Here is a 20,098-nt window from a genome sequence, read left to right as displayed (position 1 = left end):
TGGCATGAGTACCCTGAGTTTTAATTTGATATCCCATCTCCCCCAAGGCCTTCTAGAGCAGCCTAGCCAGTAAAGAACCAGATCTGTGAACAAATCAAAGTTTATTTTTACAAAAATGAAAATTGTAGTATGTCTTCACAGAGCTAACCCAAAGTAAGGCTAGCTCAGAGCTCACCACAACTGCTAGGTTCCTTCATCCTTTACTGTTTCAAAGTGAAACCAGGTCGGTGCTCCAGGAATGAGCCCCCAATTCCAAGAGGCTGGTGAAAGGTAACGTCAGACCAGAGGCCCACCCCGCTCTGTAGGACACCATGGCTCTGCAGAGCCGCAGGGGCAGGATTAGCTTTTCCAGGCCAGGCCTTTCCTCTGGCTAAATAAGGGTGACAGACTTAGGCCTGAGTTCAGCTGCATTTGCCCAAGGTAGCAGGTCCCATTTCCGTACATCCTGGGAGGGCCTGCATTGCTGGGTGAGCACCAGTGCCTTTAATGTCTGAGCACTGAGGTCACAGGTCTAGGTACAGGGCAGGGGTGGAAAGAGAGGTCCCTGAGTAGCTGGCTCCCCTGGCCTGCAGGAAGGGGTTGCTTGTCACGGGTTTTGAAAGTCCAGGACGTGGAGGTTGTAAGACAGTGCTGCGTAGAGATGCTTGGTGGTGAAGCGCAGGCAGTATACAGGACTGCTGAGAGGGGTTGACGTCAGCGGGAAAGCCTGAAAGGGAAGGCACAGAGCTGGTAAGAGCTTTCCAAATGGAAGATGGCAGTGCCTTCACCCAGGAAACAGGACTGCGTGCCATTATAGGCCTCTAGCCGGCTTCAAGTTTATCCTTGGCCATGGTGTTCCCTCTCAGATGGAGCCATGAGTCCTGGTCCCCAGGAGGAATGAAGCAGGCAGGGCACTTACGTGCAGGCAGGCCCTCTGGCGCCGGTCCCATAGCCGCACAACCCCATAGTAAGAGGAACCTGTAGCCAGGAGGTGGTTGCCATCTGTCTGCAGGCAGTATAGGGTGCTGTCATGAGGCTCCTCCCATTCCATGACACATTTCCTGTCCAGGAAAAGAAAGTCAAGGGGAAGATCCGGTACCCTGTTTCCAGCCCAGCCTCCCCTGGTCTAGAGGCGCTGGAGGGAGGGGGCTAGTGAGCTGTTCTTGGCTGGGCAGAGAAACCTGAACTTCCATACTGTTTTAATAGCCAAATGTTACAGGAGAAGGATTCTTCTGTGAAGGACCTTCCCAACCCCTGGGCCATGGAGCAGATGCGCCCTCCTTTGTGCTTTCCAATGCTGGGTTACTTGGCATAGGACCCATGAGGCTGCACAGGGTCCAAGCCTGCTTGGCCAGTCTGGCCCCTTCTTTGCTGGCCTCCAATGCTGCATCTCTGTGCTGCCCCATGGGCCACCCTAGAGCTGGAAAGAGGACCGGGACGGGCACCAAGCTCTGCCCACCTGCCCTCCACCCAGCACACTCACCGGACACTGGTGCGGAGGTCCCAGTAGCGCACATAGGTGTCATAACCACAGGAAAGCAGTGTAGATGGGGACTCATACATGACATCCAGCACCCCGGCCCCTGGAGGAAAGTCACTGCCCAGGTGTGTCATCAGCTGCCCACTGAGGAGGAAGGGCTGTGGGTGAGAGGCCGCCCACGTCGGCCACGCACACTTTCACTCTGCAGATGGCAGCAGGCCTTGGGGACAGGCAGCTCTACTTCCTTAGCTGGAAGACTCCTGAGGAAGGGAGCCCAAGGGAGAGGCCAGTGTCCCATCCTCACCCCAGAAGAGGCCTCTACCCAGTCTCCACCTGGCACCAAGGCTTACCCCTAACTCCTCCCTCGTCACCCTAGCAAAGCCTTAGCTGGGCACACCAGCCGCATGAGGATAGTGGATGGGCCTTGCTGAAAGGTGTTGGCGCCCTCACATATACATACTAAGTTACTTTAAACTACTTGATCCTGCAGGTCATGCAGTTCTGAGCTGCCTTAGTCCAATGCCTTAATTCGTGCCTGTAATCTGGGGCTCAAACCTCGTTGGGGATAAAGACCACACAAAGGGAGAAGGGGAGTCCCAGGAGATGTTAAAGCAAGTAAACACCTTTGTGTCCAGGGAGAGAAATTGCTGAGAAAGCAGCTTAACAAGCTGGTCCCTGGTGTTCCTGGCCTCTGGCCTCCAGCCCGGGGCTAGCACGCCTCTGTGATCACAGCCCCCAGCCCGCTGTGCTCCAGCCTGCACCCCCACCCGTACCCCACCCGGTGGCCAAGAGCAGATTACTGAGAAGAACAATTTCTTTGTGACTGTGTAATTCCCTCCGTGACCGCGGCAGTGGGCAGACCCCTTGCCCCATGCCAGTCCCCTAGCAACCATGTAGGGGGGCCTCTTGGCCCTAGCAACTGCCCCTCAACATCAAGTGCACCCGCTAATCCCTATGGCTAGGGGATGGGTGGACTTAGTGAGTTTCTACAGAATGTTCAGGGGAAATGAAGGAGAAAGGGCAGTGCCTCAGCTGTCTTCACCCATGAGATGCTGGGTCCTCTTCCATGGCATGACAGGAGAAACAGGCCATGGACTTCCCAGGGACGCTCAGGTAAGCGGCCTGGCATGGGATGGAGGACTCCATGGCACAAGCTGGGCCTAGCTTGAGGCTTGAGGCAGACAAGGCCACTGGCCTCACACTCAGACTGACCTCCAACCTCCCTCCCCCCAGGTAAGCTGCCATCTTCTCTAGAGGCGCTAACGGGCGCAGTGAGCACAGCAGCTGTCTGGTGCAGGGTTAGACCCCAGGTTGGCATTCCTGTGCCTCGCCGCCTCCACAGGATGGAAGGGAACTCCCCAAGAAAGTTCTCTTCCTCAGTAGTTCTATGCTGGGAGCTCCTGAGCGAAGAGGGCAAAGGCCTCCCCAGATCCATGTCCCCTGGAGGTCACTGACATTGCTCCCCAAGAAGCCCTTCCAGTCAGGACCACTCATGGGACTGCGCCCCCTCTTCTTGTGGACACGGGTACACACACAGCTGAGCACTGGACGGGGGATGCTGCACTTCACAATTCTCCCTCTCCGTCCAGATTTGGGGGCCCTGCCCCCTCCATTAGTGAGGCCGTAAGGAATGACTGAGGAGCTCTCCCCTTTAATCTGTAGAAGTAATTTCATGTTTGTTTGAAATAGAAGATGAAAGGCATTGGGGATGGGGAGTAGAGCCCAGCATGGCCCTACCTGCCCAGTCCTGGGGTTCTGAGAGAGGGGTACCCATGGGGCTGGCAGGGTCAGCAGTTTTATGAGGCATTGCATACCCATATTCAACTCCCAGCCTGGGCCCTGCCCAGCATCTCAGCCACCTGTTATGGAATCAGATTAGCCCAAGGGCCTCTCTGGGAAAGCCCAAGGGCCCAGTGAGCAGCAGTCCCTGGGGGTGGGGGTGGGGGGACAGAACCATTCCCAGCAGCCCAGTGTCTGCCAGCCAGGCCTGGCCAGGGGCTGAGGAGTCTCTGTCGTGCCTTCTCTGCCTTTCTCAAATGGCCACACACACTTTAAACCCCAATAAAAAGATACAATTTCTTTTGCCTCTGGACACAGGACCCTCAAGGCTCTGTTGTGCAGCGCTGGTGAGGTTAAGTTCAGAGCATAAACTGACACACCAGGTCTGGGAATGGCCTGGCTCTTCTAATAGTGGCTCAGCAGTGCCATAGGAGCCCTGCTGGGGCTTTGATTTGGGAAAACAAACAGAAATGGCATTGTGAGCCCCCACCTCAGGCCCAATTTAACTAGAAAACTCCAGTCCAACTGCTGTGGTGAAAGGGGGGACTGGCCAACAATAGCCCCAAACTTTGGGGGGAAGAGGAACAAAACAAGCTGTCTGTCTCCTCATCCCCTCCTCCTGGGTTGCTTTTCTCACTGCAAGTGTGTTCTTGTAAAAACGATTAGATTGCAATTTGTATTACGTAGTGACCCCCAAATTCAGACATTTCACCCCTTTTCTCTGGAAAGAATGTTAAGAATGCTTCTCGGCCTCTCACTGTGGGGGGCGAGAAGGGGGGCAGAGCCTTGGCTGTTGCACAACTTGTGTGGGAACGGGGGCTGTTGCTCCAAGCCCCGGCTAAGATGGGAGCAAGAGCCAGGCCTGTCGCTATAGAGGCCCAGACAAAAAGTCCTTTCCCTTCTAACTCTTGCAGACAAAGCCCAGGCCTCCAGGAGCTGCTGTGGGCTGGGGGCCTCTACACCCCAGCCTCCTCAGCCTGACTCCAACATTTCTCTGTACTCAGAGAAAGATAAAGACAGCCTTCCTGGTGTGCCCAGAGAATGGGGTAAGGGGAATGGTGAGAGGAACCTGTTGGAGAGCTGTTCCAGGCCTGGGGTGCATGGATTCTGGAGTCCAGTACCTGCAAGCCATATGCAGTAGCATCTCCGAGGGGATCTTGAAAAGAACTGTGTCCCTGGTTCTACTCCCCCTGCCGCCCAGGCAGTGATATTCAACTGGAGGGAGAGAGAGAAAAACCTGCTGCCCTCAGTTGGAGAGGAGAGGAAGGAAACGAAAATGCAGCACTGAAACTTCTCAGGAAGAGATACTGAGTGGCATGTCAGAGTCAGGGAAAGAGGGAGCCCACTCCCCCTCTAGTCTGCCTCATTCTGGTACCAGGGCCATGTCCTTGCTTACTAGGCTCACCATCTACCACTTGAGCTACTCCAGGCTGGCTTTTTGCTGCATGTTTTGGAGATGGGCATGCTGTAGATTTTTCCATCACTGAGGGGATAGGAGATTTTATTCTACCTTCTTTCTATCTTCTTCTTTCCCTCACTCTTTTAACAACCATTAATTAAGCACTGTTTATAAGATGTTAGCTATGCCATACCCCAGTGGCTTATGCCTGTAATGTGAGCTACTTAGGAGGCTAAGATCTGAGGGTCGTGGTTCAAAGCCAGCCTAGGCAGAAAAGTCCAAGAGACACTTTTATTATTTTTTTTTTGCCAGTCCTGGGCCTTGGAGCCTGAGCACTGTCCCTGGCTTCTTTTTGCTCAAGCCTAGCACTCTGCCACTTGAGCCACAGCGCCACTTCTGGCCGTTTTCTGTATATGTGGTACTAGGGAATCGAACCCAGGGCTTCATGTATAGGAGGCAAGCACTCTTGCCACTAGGCCATATCCCCAGCCCACTCCAAGAGACTCTTATTTCCAGTTAATCAACAGACAGTCAGAAGCAGAGGTGTGGCTCACGTGGCAGAGTGCCAACCTTGGGTGAAAAAGTCAAGTGAGAGGGTGAGGCCCTGAGTTCTTGCCCCAGTGCCAGCAACAGAAAGGTAAAAATGTGAGTTGTGCCTCTGAAGGTGTCATTGTCTGTCTTTGGGGCATTTCAGTCCAGTGAAGAAGAGAAGTTTAAAACAGGTATTGACCTGCTAATACAAGATATGACTTGGTAGGTAATGCTAAGAAAGTAAAGGAAGTCCTTTGAAGAGAGACTGAAAAGGAGAATGAGCCAGGCACTGGTGGTTCACACCTGTAATCCTAGCTACTCGGGAGGCTGAGCTCTGAAGATTGCAGTTCAAAGCCAGCTGGGCAGAAAAGTCTGTGAGACTCTTATCTCCAGTTAACTACCAGAAAACCAGAAGTGGAGCTGTGGTTCAAAGTGGTGCAATGCTAGCCTTGAGCAGAAGAGCTCAAGGACAGCGCCTATGCCCTGAGTTCCAGCCCTTAAAAAAAGTCCGGTCGAAAGGAACATCCATTCTTTAGGGAGTGATGGGACCGTGGCAGGCAGTGACGGGCAAATGGCCCCAGCATAAGTAATTGCAAGGGCACCTGGCTGTTTTGGCAGAAGCCAGCAGTCCCTCAATAGTGTGAGGGACATGCCACAGGATCTGGCCTCACCTCCACCTGGCAGAAGCCACTGTGACTGCAGACGTGGAAGCCAGAGGCCACAGAAGAGATGTCTCTTCAAGTCATCCAGCAAGAAAGGGCAGAGCTCTTGGGACCTCCATCTGGCAGCCGGGTGACAGGAACAGGGGAAGTCAGAAGGCCTGTTCTCTTAGAGGTCCTGCGGGATTATGTGATCCTTACAAGAGGTCTATGAAATGCCTTAACCCCATTTTCTAGATGCACAAACTAAGATACAAAAGTAAAAAAAAAAAAAAGCAAGCAGTAAAGTCAGGCCTGTGTGCTCCTCTTGCACCCCCAACCATCACACACATGCAAGCACCTGGCCACAGCCCCTTGGACACCAGTCCATTTCCACAATCTGACTTGCCCCTGTAGAAAGCCAGGGCACCTGCCAGCCCTTGCCTGTGCTGGCCCAGGTGCAGAGGGAAGGAAGCCTGGGGACAGACCTCAAATGTATGGGGAAGAGTAGAGATGAGAATGTCCTGAAAATGCCATCAGGTGAGAAAGAAGCACACGGCTGCTCACATGCGTGTGTGTATGTGTGTGTGTGCGCGCGCGTGCGCACCCCTAGCACCCACCTGCGCACACGTGTTCAGACACAATGGCTCAAAGGCCAGGCAGCCCGGCAGCCCACTTTGTACTGCTAACAAGGGGACCATAATTACAGGAAGGGGCAAGCCGGGCAGATAAAAGGATACAAAATTTCAACATCTGTTGCCATAAAGGGATAAGGAGAAGTGAAACGCAAAGTATCAGTTTGGTGTCAGCAGGCAGAGAGCCAATTTCAAAGAGTTCAGGGGGACAAGGGACAAGAAAGAAAAAGGAAAGGGGGGAGAGAAAAGAGAAAGAAATTACAGGGTTCCTTAAAGAGATAAAGAAAAAAGAGAAGGAAAAAAAAGCTGTCAGTAATACTTTCAAAGGAGAAGGCAGGTACTTTAAAGAGGGGCAATTCCCATAATCACCCTGACTGAAGGCCAGGCCCCTACGCAGGGTGGGGGCAGGGGGACAGGGGACCAGAGGCAGAGCCAAAGCCATAGCTGGGCAGGATGGGCACCAATGGTGCCCTCAGAGCAGCCAGCCTATGCTAAGACCACTGTTTCCATCTCCAGCTGCATGCCCTCTGCCATTCCAAATGCCCTTAGAAGCCTAACTCAGCCCGGGCTCAGTGTAGCAAGGAGTACAGTGTGGAGGATCTGGTGCAAGCTGGATCCTCAGCTCAGGGCAAACTAAACCAGGCCACACCTGTGGCTGACCAGGTGGTCCTTACCCTTGCTCCGTGGAAAAGGCTGGCCACGCCAGCCTGGAGTCAGATCAGAGAGGGCTCCATGCTGACATGGGAGCAGGTTTCCTTAGGCAGAGAAGGGGGCTCCAAGACTGGACTCAAAGGGAAATATAAGGGACCTGTCAGAATGGGTGGGAAGCCTGTGCTACTCCTGCCCTTGCTGAGAAGAGATTTAAGATGGAAATGACAGCCAAGGGTGAAAGAAGAATGACTACAGCTTTCAGATGGGGGAGCCTGCAGGCAGGCACACTGTCACCCACGGGGAGGCAGGCAGTGCCCTAGGACTCAATGCCAAGGAGGCTACCCTAGAAGCATCCAGATCACCAAAGGTTCCCTGTCCCCCTTCCCCACATCACAGGTTCCCAGGATGGCTTAAAGCTATGGCTAGACCCATGGTGACAACCTCAAGTCTCCATCTTGAAGCTTCTCCATCTCGAAGCCCACTTGCCCAGAGCCACAGAGAAGCCAACTGTGTTCTGGTCTTAGAACACCAATGCCAGATATTTTTCAAATGCCCTTTGGCAGAAAAGGCAAAACTCCTAGTTCCAAGGGAAAGAAAAAGTGTGGGGGAGGTAGCCACCAAGACAACAGCTGGGAGTTGAAGGCTTCTTCTGGCCTATGTGCTCCAGCTAGCACCTCACTCTCCTCTCCGCCCTGCATATTAGTCCCCAGAGGTTGTGCTGAGGGGTGGAGAGAGCCAGGGACACCCTGAAAGCAGTCTCTAGGCATTTTGAGAGTAGCATAGGCTGCCTAGGAATGGGCATCTGATGTGGGTGCTGGTGCCCAGTGCGGTGCCTTTACCTTGTCCCAACCCCCACATCACCTGAGGGCAGCCCAGAAACTCAGAGCCTAACTGCCCTCCTTAGCCCTCCCCCAATCCAAGTCACAGCACACACATGAAAGAAAATCCAGGCACTGCTCAGGTTTCAGCAGTGACAGGTTAAAAGCAAAGAATCTAGCCAGCACCAAACGCCGCCCAGCCAGAGTCCTGCTGGCGAAGCTGCTCCACCTTGCAGATTGCCTGTCAGTCAGGCTTTGGTGTTATTGAAAGATCAAACTTGGTCCTGCCTGTTCATTACCTTAATCCTGTTTTCTACATGGCTTTATTATCTGCTCGGGCTTCTCTGGGAAAGACAGCTCCAGAGAAGTCATCCTGTCCATCCATTTCCTCCCATCCCGAGCAGGTGCCTCCACTGTGGGCTCTCCCCTCACTCCCTGCCCGTCAGTCCTCCAGGCTATGAACAGCCTTGGGGGCAGGTCAGATGTTTGCACAAGACCCTACTCCTCCCATGGGTGAAGAGGGGAATCTGGGGGCTAGAGAGGAGGTAGTGCCAAGGGATGCCCGGGGTGGCCCTGCCACACACAGAGCCCACAGGCTGGTTAGTGGAAACCATGACTATGTCTCCTCTGGCCCCATTAAAAATCCAGGGCACAACTATTTTGTGTCCACTCTCATTTGAGTTTATTTTGAGTTCAGTAACAAGAGTTTGGAGGTCAATGAAGTCTTGGGATTTCATAAGAGAATATCACTCAAGAAGTTGCAACCACATGCAGCTCTAACAAAGATCACCCAGCCTTCAAGGTGATGCTGGCTCTGATGGTACAGCCAGATATATGCCACCCTGCCCAGGTCGGGTATGATGTCAAGCACAAGATTATGCTACATGAGCAGAAATCCTCACTTGTGACCCACAACCTTACTGTCAAGAGGCTTCTCTGTTCTATGAGGTCAGCAGCTGCCTCTTCCCTCCATTGGCCAGAGGTCACAGGTACATTAAGGACTGAAAGGCTAGGCCTCCACCAACTTCCAGGGACTAGTGTGAAAACAATTGTGGTGAGAGCAGGAGGCAGCATAAGGACACAGCCTGTGCTGTCTAAATGCCCCCAAGGCAACAGGCAATGAGCAGGGCACTTTTTCATAATTCATTCTCACTAACTCTGAAGGAGGCTGACGGTTTTCCAATGTTTAGTTCTCACTGTGGAAACAAGTCCAGAAAATCCCCAGATCATGCTAGTGCATGGTAGAGTAGTTCTGGACGCCTGTCAGTTACACAGCTACACGGCCAGTGCTGCTTCCCCACACACAGCCCCACATGGTTCTTCACCAGAGAAGGCTCCTCCAGCTTCAGCCCCTTTCAGAAGGGAGAAGGACCCATGGAAGAAGTTTGGAAAGATGAACTCATGGGAACAAGTTTCATGGTCTGCAGAATGCTAGCCAGCATTCTAGAGGCTTAAGGATGGAGACCTGGTTTTAGCTAGGAGGGTGAGAAGTCTGCTCTGCTCAGGGCTCCTAGGAAAGGTGTCTTCATCTTAAAATAGGTCTAAGGCAGGGGACCTGTTTCTCCCCTCCCCTTCCCTCCTCTCCCTCTCTCTCTCTCCTCTCCTCTCCTCTCCTCCCCTCCCCTCCCCTCCCCTCTCCTTTCCTATCTGTCTTGCCCTACAAGTTGGTAGCACTGCTCTAAACAAGCACGAAAGCTGGAGTAAAAGGAACTGTGGCTAGGGTAGCAAAGCAGAGCTGAGTGAATATGGGGCCCTTGTGGTCTTTAGTTACTAAACCCATTGACCCAGACTTCTGGGTCTTGATCCAACTTCTGGGCTCCTTGTCATCTAAAATCCAAGAAATTCTATTACTATTTGAGCCATTATGAATTAGGTCTTCATTACTTATAATGGAAAGCTGTGGCTAACTGATCTGTTTATAAGAAACAATGGAAGAACCTAGAACTTTGTGCCTGGCAAAGAGAGGCCTGGAGGTACAGAAGTAGTTTTCAGACATGAAAGAGCCTGTCTTGCAGGGAGAGGTTGTGTTTGCTTCCTTTGTAGAGACTGAATCTAGAATGGACTTTTCAGAAAGAAGATATGATGAACACTTCCCTAGAGAGGAAAGAGAAGACAAAACTAAAGCAATTTAAGAGAGGAGACAGGCAGGAAGGATACTTTCCCTGCTACTACAAATTGTTTTTAAAGCTGAGGTTTTGTTTGTTTGTTTTTTCTGCCAGTCCTGGGGCTTGAACTCAAGGCCTGAACACTGTCCCTGGCTTCTTTTTGCTCAAGGCTAGCACTCTTCCACTTGAGCCATAGCGCCACTTCTGGCTTTTTCTGTATATGTGGTGCTAAGGAATCGAACCCAGGGCTTCTCATGTATACAAGGCAAGCACTTTACCACTAGGCCATATTCCCAGCCCAAAGCTGAGTTTTTGAAACAGCCAGTTTCAAAAGATGATAGACTAGAGCTTGGAAATGTGGCTCACGCCTGTAATCTCAGCTACCAAGAGGCAGAGATTAGGAGGATTGTTGTTCAAGGCTACCCCAGGCCAAAATATGAGTCCCTACTGAAAAATAACTAAAGCAAAGAAGGGCTATGATTATGGCTCAAGGTAGAAAAGTACCTGCTTTGCAAGTGCAAGGCCCAGAGTTTAAATCTTTCTCTCTCTGTCTCTCTCTCTCTGTCTCTCTGTCTCTCTCTCTCTCTCTCTCTCTCTCTCTCTCACACACACACACACACACACACACAAAGGTGATATGCTCTATGGCAACACATATATGAAATCTTCAAAATGATAAAATTAAGAGTATTCATAAATGATTGCCAGGAGTTAGGAATAAAGAGTAAGTAGAAGAGGGGAGTAGAGGGTGAGTGTAACTATAAAGAGGCACATAAAGGGATCTTTATGCTAAGCATGAAATGAATAGTTCCCAATCATGGCTGGAACAGGATTCTACACATGGTAAAATTACATAGAATAAGATGTACATAAAATAAACATGATCTGAATAAAGGTCTGAGGATTGTACTGATGTTAATTTCCTGGTTTTGATATTACATACTACATAAGATGTTACACAAATACTCTTCTATACTATTTTGTAACTTCCTATGAATCAACAATTACTTGAAAGTAAAAAAAAAATTGACAAATAAAGTTTTTAACAGAATGGCAAATAATCAGATGGGATTGTATCAAACCTGCCAGGTCAGAGAACTATGAATATAACTTGGATGTGTTTTAATTATTCTGTGTAATTTTAATAGGTTTTTATAAATGTCATTATTTTATAAAAGTCATCTCTAAGGACAGAGGGGATTTTTATCTTTTTTTTTTTTTTTTTGTGCTGTTACTGGGCTTGAACTTAGGGGCCTGGGCACTGTCCCTGAGCTTTTTTGCTCAAGGCTGGGGCTCTACCCCGTGAGCTGTGGCTACATTTCTGGCTTTTGGGTGTTTAGCTGGAGGTTAGAGTGGACTTTCAGGCCCAGGCTGTCTTTAAACCACAATCCTCAGATCTCAGTCTCCTGAGAAGCTAGGATTACAGGCGTGAGCCAGTAGTGACTGGCTAGAGGGGATTTTATGGAGCCACATAGCCAGATATTCTTCAGAGAAAGGGTATCGTAAATCCAAATAGTTGTCATAAATTCTACATGAAATTATTCAACTATTCTAAATGACTTCAGAAGTGTTGAGTTCTATTGCTAGTGCTTCAAAAATCAACAAAATATTTCAACAGGGTCAACAAGCTAACCCCAAAGGCATCACAGCTATCAGAGAGCTTCCAGGCCAGAGGTCCTCCTCAGTCTCCTCCTGCACCTCTGGGACAATGAAGGCAAGAGCTGGTCAACGAATTCTTTACCTCCCTGACTACACTAGCCCCATGCCTACGGTTTGCCATGGTAGGCTCAGGAATCTCTTACCTGTTGAGGTCCCAGATTCTTAGCGGTGAGAAGTGCCCACAACAAGCTGTCCCTGTCACAAAAGAGCTGCCAAACAAAAGGAGAGCAGAGTTAGACCAGGCTTGTCGGCACTTGTGGTGGAAATGGCTACACAATTAGAAACACAGAACTCTTTCCTTGGGAATCATGGGACTAAGCCTGAGCAAGGAAAGCGGCTGAGAGAGTGCTCTAGCTGTGAAGCAGTTTTGGGAAGACAACCTGACATGCTGTATGGGCTGTGGCCTACCAGAAAACCTTCAGTTCAGTGATAGCTAAGCAAATTGGGTGGTGCAGCCTCTTCTTAAAAAATTTTAAAAAGACCTTTGGATGGTACCTCTGAGGCCAAAAGAGTGAGCCTGTCAGTTGGGCTCTGGTGGCTTGTGCTTACAATCCTAACAAGTCAAGAAGGATGAGGTCTGAGGATCTTGGTTTGAAGCCAGCCTGAGCAGAAAAGTCTGAGACTCTTCAATTAACCAACAAAAAGCCAGAAGTGAAGATGTGACTCAAGTGGTAGAGTGCCCCCTTGGACTTGTCAGAAAAGCTGAGTTCAAGCCCAGTATGGTCATAAGCCTGTCAGGCTGTGGTTGTATAAACCCTGAGGGTAAAATGCAAGGCCTCTTGGGAATAATCACTTGGAATTTGATAGATGTGACTCCCCTCAGTGACAGGGGTGACTGAGGCTATTCCTGAAAGGCTTAAGAGCTAGGAGAATCTGGAACTGTGGTGCCAGCACAGGGCAAGTGTAAATGCTCCAAGGTGAGAACAGGATGAATAGGAAAGGTGAGTAACTTCTGGGTGATAGGCGTTAGGAAGAATCCAAAGACACTGCCAAATTCCACCAAGAGGCAAGTGAGAAGACCGTTGCCAGCAGTGTTTTCTAGTGTCTCTTACACACCCTAAACATTCAAAATAAGACAATCTGCAAGTCCATATTAAGAGGAGGCACTACTGTTATGAAGGATCAGTACAATGAAGCAGCTTAGCCAGAGTACTAGGACTAGAACTTGAACCTCTGAGCCAGACCAGTCCTTTGTTAAAGGATTTGGCAGGGCTGGGAGGGGAAGCCTTTGGGAAACCTAATGGCAAGCAGGAACTTTGAAAGCAGTTGTCATTCAGGAGCCCTGGGGCAGCAATGGGTATTGTTCCTACATGTCTGGCCTGGCGGAAGAGAGACTGGACATACTAATGACATGTTAGCAATGTGAATACAGCTGTCTACCTGCTTTGCCCAGCACCTGTGCTCCCCAAGTGAGATAAAACTCCCACAGGACAGGCTCTGAAGAAGCCGGTGGCCAATGAGCAAGATGTTAGGGCCAAGCTGCTGGTTTACCATCAAAACTGTAGGGCTAGTGTCATCCTCAAGTTGATACCAAGGCCATATGAGACACCTTGGGGCCCCTATGCATAAAGCCAAGACTTCTTCCAGGTATAGGTACCTGTATCTTCCTTCCCCCACAGGACTGCCACCAGCCATTCCACTGCAGAGACTTCCAACCTTAGAAGCAGCCACTGAACACTGAAGAATCAAACTACAAAGTCAGGAGGTATTGCTCTCACCTCCCTCCTCCCAACATTTTTCTCTTTAGGGTAATCCATTAATAACTGGTAAAGCCAATTACCTTGGATTGGAAACATAATAACCACTTGGAAATCACTGGAGCAGGCAACTGGACTGTCCAGACTTTTGAGGAATCTGGGCTAGATGAAGGGTGTAGGTAGGCCAGAGACATTTCTTAGGGAGGTTGATGGCAAGCCCCTGACTGGCCACAGGCCTGAATTCATATCAAGGTGGGTCAATGGAGAGAGGGGAGGAACCTGAAACTTTTAATTCCTGTCACTGCCAAAGCTCTGACATCTCAATAGGTGGGGTGGGGGGTGGTAAAGTGGGAAGATATATGTAAATACTCCTTTTAGGAACTCATTCCTATCTTCCTCGACTTGGCCCAACCATCCCCAAGCCCTCATCTTCACATCCTATTAAAGATGTTCTTCATTGCTTGGACATGACACCCATGAGTGTTCCTTTCCAAAAGCTGCCCTTTCCCCTGTCTTAGCACTATGAAACAAAAAGGTAGAGAAGGAGGCAAAGGAAACAGTCTTCCGGCACCTATGAGTTTAATGAAACTTTAACACTCAGCAAGAAGTCATCTGAGCAACAGGTACACTTTGAGCTGGATCCTACTGAGGAACACCCAAAATAGGGGGCCTGTCTGAGATACCGGAGAGTAGCTGACGCACTTTTGCATATGTTGAACTTTTCCCCATTGCTTATGGCCATATTTGCCCCCTGCCCCATGCCACAATTTCCTTGGTCATTAGGAAGAATGGGGCAAAAACCAAAGAAAATCTTTTATTTCTTTCTTTTATTAAATCCAAAGAAAGGTATTTGAAGACAGATGGGAGGATGAACCCAAGTACAGTCTCCCAGAGTGGGCAGGGCAAACGAAGGTAGAAATCCATGACTGTAGCACCTCTAAAGGATGCTTCCTATCCCACAGCAAGTCCATGAGATAGAAGTCCCTATTCCTATTCCTATCACATGAAAAGGAGCAATAGAAGTTCAGCCTCACTAAGTGTATAGATTCTGGGGCTGCATGTAAGGTCTGCTGCCCATACTTGGTACCCTTGGAAGGGAAAGTGGGATGGGGTGAGAGCTATATCTCACAGGCAGCCTCACCTCCAACTCTCCAAGCTCCAAGGCTCTTGCATGGAACATAATGTCTGCTTTGGTCTCCTTACCCCTTTGGCATTAGTCTAGCATCTACATGATACAAAGTCCTCACTGTGCTAAGCAAACCAAAGGTTCTCAAGAGCTCAATTACATGGAAACATGTTTCATTCCTTCTCAGGCTATTCCTAAGGACCTGCTTGTGCAACCCCCAGTGCCAGCACCAAACCTGGCCCAATAGAGATCAGTAAACACAGACCAATGAAACTGACCTGAGCGACTCCTCCATTGCCCAAAGCATGTAGAATCCACAGTCATCTTTCTGTATCTGTGGGTTCTACCTTTGTAGATTCAACCACACATAGATAAAAAAAAAAATGTGGAAAATAAAAACACATTGCATCCACCAGGTATTGGTGACCCATATCTATAATCCAAGTTCCTGAGGGAATTAGAGGCAGGAGGATCACAAATTCAAACTCAACCTGGGCTACATAGTGAGACTCTGACTGATGACCAGTGTTTCATTATGTCGACACCTGCACCTGTACCAAATATAACTTTACTTTGCTCTACCAGACCTCACAATGACTTGCACAACACTTACCTTGTATTAGGAAGTTATCTAGAGCCAATTTAAAGAATATGGTTTGGAAGCACTTGTAGGTTACAGGCAAATTCTATGTCTTTTTTGTTTGTTTGTTTGTTTTGGCGCAAGTTCTGGAGCTTGAACTCTGGGCCTGATACCATCCCTCAGCTTCCTCATATCTCCGCCTCCTGAGCAGTCAGGATTATAGGCATGAGCCACTAGCACCTGGCTCTATGTCACTTTTTATAAGGAACTTGAGAATCTGCAGATTTTGGTATTGATTAGGAGTTGGGGAAATCCCAGAACAAAACCATAGATATGGAGGGATGACTGTTCTTATTGATTTAAAGGGTCTCACTATGTAGCCCAGGCTGGCCTTAGATTCTCTATCCTCCTGCTTCATTATCCTGAGTGCTAGAATTGGTATAAGACACTATGCTTGGCATCTGTACTAAGTACTTTCTATGCATCAGGTGTCAAGCAAGTATTTCAACAGCATGATCCCACTTATTTCTTATAACCCTCTACAGTAGGTATCATCTGCCCTAATCTATAGATGAGAAAACTGAGGCCCAGAGGGTAACTAACTTGCTGAAGACCACACAAGTAGCAATTAGTCAGACTGGAATTGGATGCTAGTCACTTTTGACTCCAGAGCTCAAGTTATCAATATTATCCCTCACACTGTAAACTCTTATCTGAGCTACATTTGGATAGCCCAAATGTTTGGGTCCCTAGCACCTAGTATACTGCCTGGTCATTCTGAAAACTCAAATGCTTCTTGAATGAAGGAATGAATCAACAAGTGAACAAATGACTCTACCCGGAAGGAGAAAGAAGAGCCTGGCTCTGAGACGGGTGACAGAAGTGGTGGGCGTAGCAGCTGTGCCCCGTGGCTGGTCCAGAGCCGCCCAGCTGGCCAAGGCCCCAGCAGCCTCTGAGCCTGGACTGACACACTTTGGCAATGGAGGCCACCAGAGCTGTCACATCATTCACCAACATGCCCATCAAGTGTATTCAGTTCTCTTCAACCCGCATTGGCATTTTAATTACTGTTGGGTAAACTAATTTGTACAAATGAAGGCCAGGCTGCCTAATAGAATATGCAAGCTCTCTGACCTCTGACAGGCACTGACACGAGATACAAAGGCAGCCGAGGAAGGCTTTTTATCTGAGCCTTATTACTCTCTATTACTCCAATTAGTCAGGCTCCAGTGCTCCTAATTGGAGGAAAAATTGCAATTAAATCAATTTTTGATGGGCTGCAAGTGGGCTCCCAACCCGCCCTGCTTGTGAAACACTGATATTATAGCAGCAAAGGTCACAGGCCTCATCGGCACCTGGGGCTCCCCTATTTCCCTTGGCCCCCTCCTTAAATACCTCAAGGAAAACTCCTGCCCCTCCATTGGCTTGGCCAGCAAGGGTGGGAAGGAGGGAGTCATTAGAACATGTCAGGTCTCATTGCTACCACTGCCATCTGCTAGCCTCTGCCACTGACATCATTATAGCAGCTAAGTCCCGAAGCATGAATACAGTGCGAAGGTCACACAAACTCACTCGGTGAGAAGAAGCCAGGAATAGTAGTGCAGTGACAACACCACGAGGGAGGGACCAGGAGAGTGGGCTCAGGAGGTCAACAGAAGTCAGCAAGGGGAAGACAGGCTGGTGGAAATGTGTAAGGCTGCTAGTGCCTCATCCAGCTAACGGCACCCTGATCACCAGAGAGGTGAGGAAACAGGTATTCTTGGAAAAGGACAAAACAGAGACAAAGAAAACAGAAAACACACAACTTATAGTTGGGGAAGCCTCCACCCCAAATACTGTATGTAGAGACAACAGGGTTTCTGAGTCAGTCCATGAGGGATGGGAGTGTGTTCATAGGGCCTGCTAAGCACAGCATGTCTAGGAAGAAGGTCAGGGGTGGTGAGTTCCAAGAACTAAGTACTAAATACAGCTCTTTTCACCAAAGTAAGACATAATAAGACCAAAAAGCCTATTGGAAGTTTGAATGACTAAAGTCTAAGGCAAATAAATATAGAAACTAGCATATAACACTACTTATAAGAGAGTACACAGAAAATACACATTATTAAGTTCAGCAAACTTCATAGATGACTAGACCACAGTGCATTGATTGGTCAAGAACAATATGCCTTGTCTTTAAGGACTCAAGATCAAATACATGGGACAATCAATAGTCTGTTACTCATAGTTTGTGGTCATTCAAAATGATGTTTCCAAAGAATAAAAGCAGGATGCTTATGATATATTGTCACAAAAGCAGGTATAAACATCACTATTGCAATTTTTAATAACGTGTATAAAAAAATTTAGTATGAGCCAGGTACTAGTTGTAGTTCATGTTTTGTTTTTTCCTTTTTGTCAGTTATGGGGCCTAAAGTCTGGGCCTGGGCGCTGTCCCTGAGCTTTTCAGCTCAAGTCTAGCATTCTACCACTTTGAGCCACAGCACCACTTCCAGTTTTCTGGTGATTAACTGGAGATAAGAGTCTCACAGACTTTCCTGCCCATGCTGGCTTTGAACCCTGATCCTCAGATCTCAGACTGTTGAGTAGCAAGATTACATTTGGGGCTGGGGATATAGCCTAGTGGCAAGAGTGCCTGCCTCGGATACACGAGGCCCTAGGTTCAATTCCCCAGCACCACATATACAGAAAACGGCCAGAAGCGGCGCTGTGGCTCAAGTGGCAGAGTGCTAGCCTTGAGCGGGAAGAAGCCAGGGACAGTGCTCAGGCCCTGAGTCCAAGGCCCAGGACTGGCCAAAAAAAAAAAAAAGATTACAGGCGTGAGCCATGGGCACCCAGCAGTGAGGCTCTTATCTTTAATTAACTACCAAAACTCCAGAAGTGGAGCTGTGGCTCAAGTGGCAGAGCACTAGCTTTGAGCAAGAAAGCTTAGGGACAGTGCTCAGGCCCTGAGTTCAAGCCCTATGACCAGCATACACACACACAAAAATTAATATGAGAAAAAAACATACTAAGATGCTAAAAGTGCTTGTGTCTGGCCAATAAAGTAATAACAATGTCTTTTTAAAATTTTTCCAATCTCCTTTAATGAAAAGTGTATTTTTGTTGTTGGTACTGGGGCTTGAATACAGGGCCACACACTCTTGAATGGGCCTTTTTCCCTTGTGACTGGCACTCTACCACTGAGCCATACCTCCACTTCTGTTGTTTACAGTTTTTTTTTTGCTAGTTAATCAGAGATAAGAGCCAAGGATTTGTCTGCCTAAGCTGGCAGATCTCAGCCTCCTGAATAGCTAGGACTTATAGGTGTGAGCCACTGGCATGTGCCTATGAGTGCTACTTTTTTTTTTTTTTCCCAGTCCTGGGGCTTGAACTCAGGGCCTGAGCACGGTCCCTGGCTTCTTCTTGCTCAAGGCTAGCACTCTACCACTTGAACCACAGTGCCCATTTCCGGCTTTTTCTATATATGTGGTACTGAGGAATTGAACCCAAGGCTTCATGTATACAAGGCGAGTACTCTACCACTAGGCCATATTCCCAGCCCAAGTGCTACTTTTTAAAAAGAAAAACACATTATTTATATTTTATATGATAAACCATGAGATGACTAGACACTTCTGTCCATGATTCATGGTGAAGATTAGGTAAACCAGACAATGATTTGCCTGTTAAAGCCAGTGTCAACAATAGGGGCCTCTGCACACCTTGGGCTGAAGTACTAGAATTAATCGGTACACAAGATAAGGCCAGGAAGTCCCAGATCAGAAGGGAGGTGCTTCACTAGACTCTTCTCCTGACTTGGCACCATATACTAGGAGACAAGACTGATTTTTTTTTTGGGCGGGGGGGGCGAGGGAGCAGTAATGGGGTTTGAACTCTGGGCCTGGGCACTGTCTTTAGCTTTTTCCACTTAAGGCTAGTGCTCATATCATTTAAGCCACAGTTGCACTTCTGGCTTTTTTTGTGTGTGTGTGATTAAATGAAGAGTCTCACAGACTTTCCTGCCTGGGCTGGCTTCAAAGCTTAATGATCCTCAGTCAGATCTCAGTCTCCTGAGTAGCTATGGTTACAGGCATATGCCACCAGGGCCTAGCAAGACTGACTCTTGACTCCCATAGCTGCAGAGGTCTGGAACACCTGTTCAATTTACTTATTCTCTCTCTCTCTCTCTCTCTCTCTCTCTCTCTCTCTCTCTCTCTCTCTCTCTCTCCTGAACCTCTCTCAGGATTCAAGGCCTGAATAGAGTGGCTAGGAGCTAGAGATCCTGCTCCTGCTTTACCCCCTGACAACAGGGCAAGTCCAACAAAGGCCCCACAAAGGAGTGTAGTCCTACAGCTGGGAACTGTCTACAAAGAAACATAAAATGACTCTCAATTTAACCAATGGTAAAAGAATGTAAGATCCTGGCCCAAATGAGGTCATTCTACTCAATAATAAGAAACTTGACCAACCGAAGAGAAGAATTAATGGACAGAGAAACAATAAAGAATTAAAAATCAAATGTAGTGGGGCTGGGAATATGGCCTAGTGGCAAGAGTGCTTGCCTCGTATACATGAGGCCCTGGGTTCGATTCCTCAGCACCACATATACAGAAAATGGCCAGAAGTGGTGCTGTGGCTCAAGTGGCAGAGTACTAGCCTTGAGCAAAAAAGAAGCCAGGGACAGTGCTCAAGCCCTGAGTTCACGGCCTAGGACTGGCCAAAAAAATAAAAATAAAAATAAAATAAAATGTAGTACAGTGGAATGGCATGTGTTCATTCAATCTACTAAATTTAATGTAATGTGCCAGAAATTGAAGTTTTGAACTATATTTTCCATTTTGCATGGCTCTGAAACACAGTCAGTTGGTCTGATTGCTTCAGCATTTCCCCCCATTACTCAGAAGGCTTTGGTGGGGGTGGGAGTTATCATGGAGGTCAGTAGGCCAGCAGGGCCTTAGTATGTTCATAACCCTGTTCTGAGTAAGGATATAGAAGTAGGATCCATGACAGCAAGCCCTACTTATCCATGTACACAGTAG

At 48.5% G+C, this 20,098-nt stretch overlaps 1 protein-coding gene across 1 annotated transcript in view; it reads right to left on the bottom strand.

Moving 5' to 3' along the window:
• Positions 1 to 84: 84 nt before the first annotated feature.
• The window catches only part of Fbxw4 (F-box and WD repeat domain containing 4), a 79,196-nt gene continuing 59,182 nt past the window's right edge, over positions 85 to 20,098 (bottom strand). Inside the window, exons 6-9 of the mRNA XM_048338403.1 lie at positions 11,818 to 11,883; positions 1,463 to 1,603; positions 899 to 1,040; positions 85 to 706 (exon numbers count right to left, since the gene is read on the bottom strand). Coding sequence (XP_048194360.1) covers positions 587 to 706; positions 899 to 1,040; positions 1,463 to 1,603; positions 11,818 to 11,883 — 469 coding nt within the window. The 3' untranslated portion in view covers positions 85 to 586. The remainder of the gene's footprint in view (positions 707 to 898; positions 1,041 to 1,462; positions 1,604 to 11,817; positions 11,884 to 20,098) is intronic.

This window comes from Perognathus longimembris, chromosome 2, assembly GCF_023159225.1.
Source record: "Perognathus longimembris pacificus isolate PPM17 chromosome 2, ASM2315922v1, whole genome shotgun sequence".
NCBI classification, from domain to species: domain Eukaryota; kingdom Metazoa; phylum Chordata; class Mammalia; order Rodentia; family Heteromyidae; genus Perognathus; species Perognathus longimembris.
This window is presented reverse-complemented; position numbering and strand designations above follow the sequence as displayed.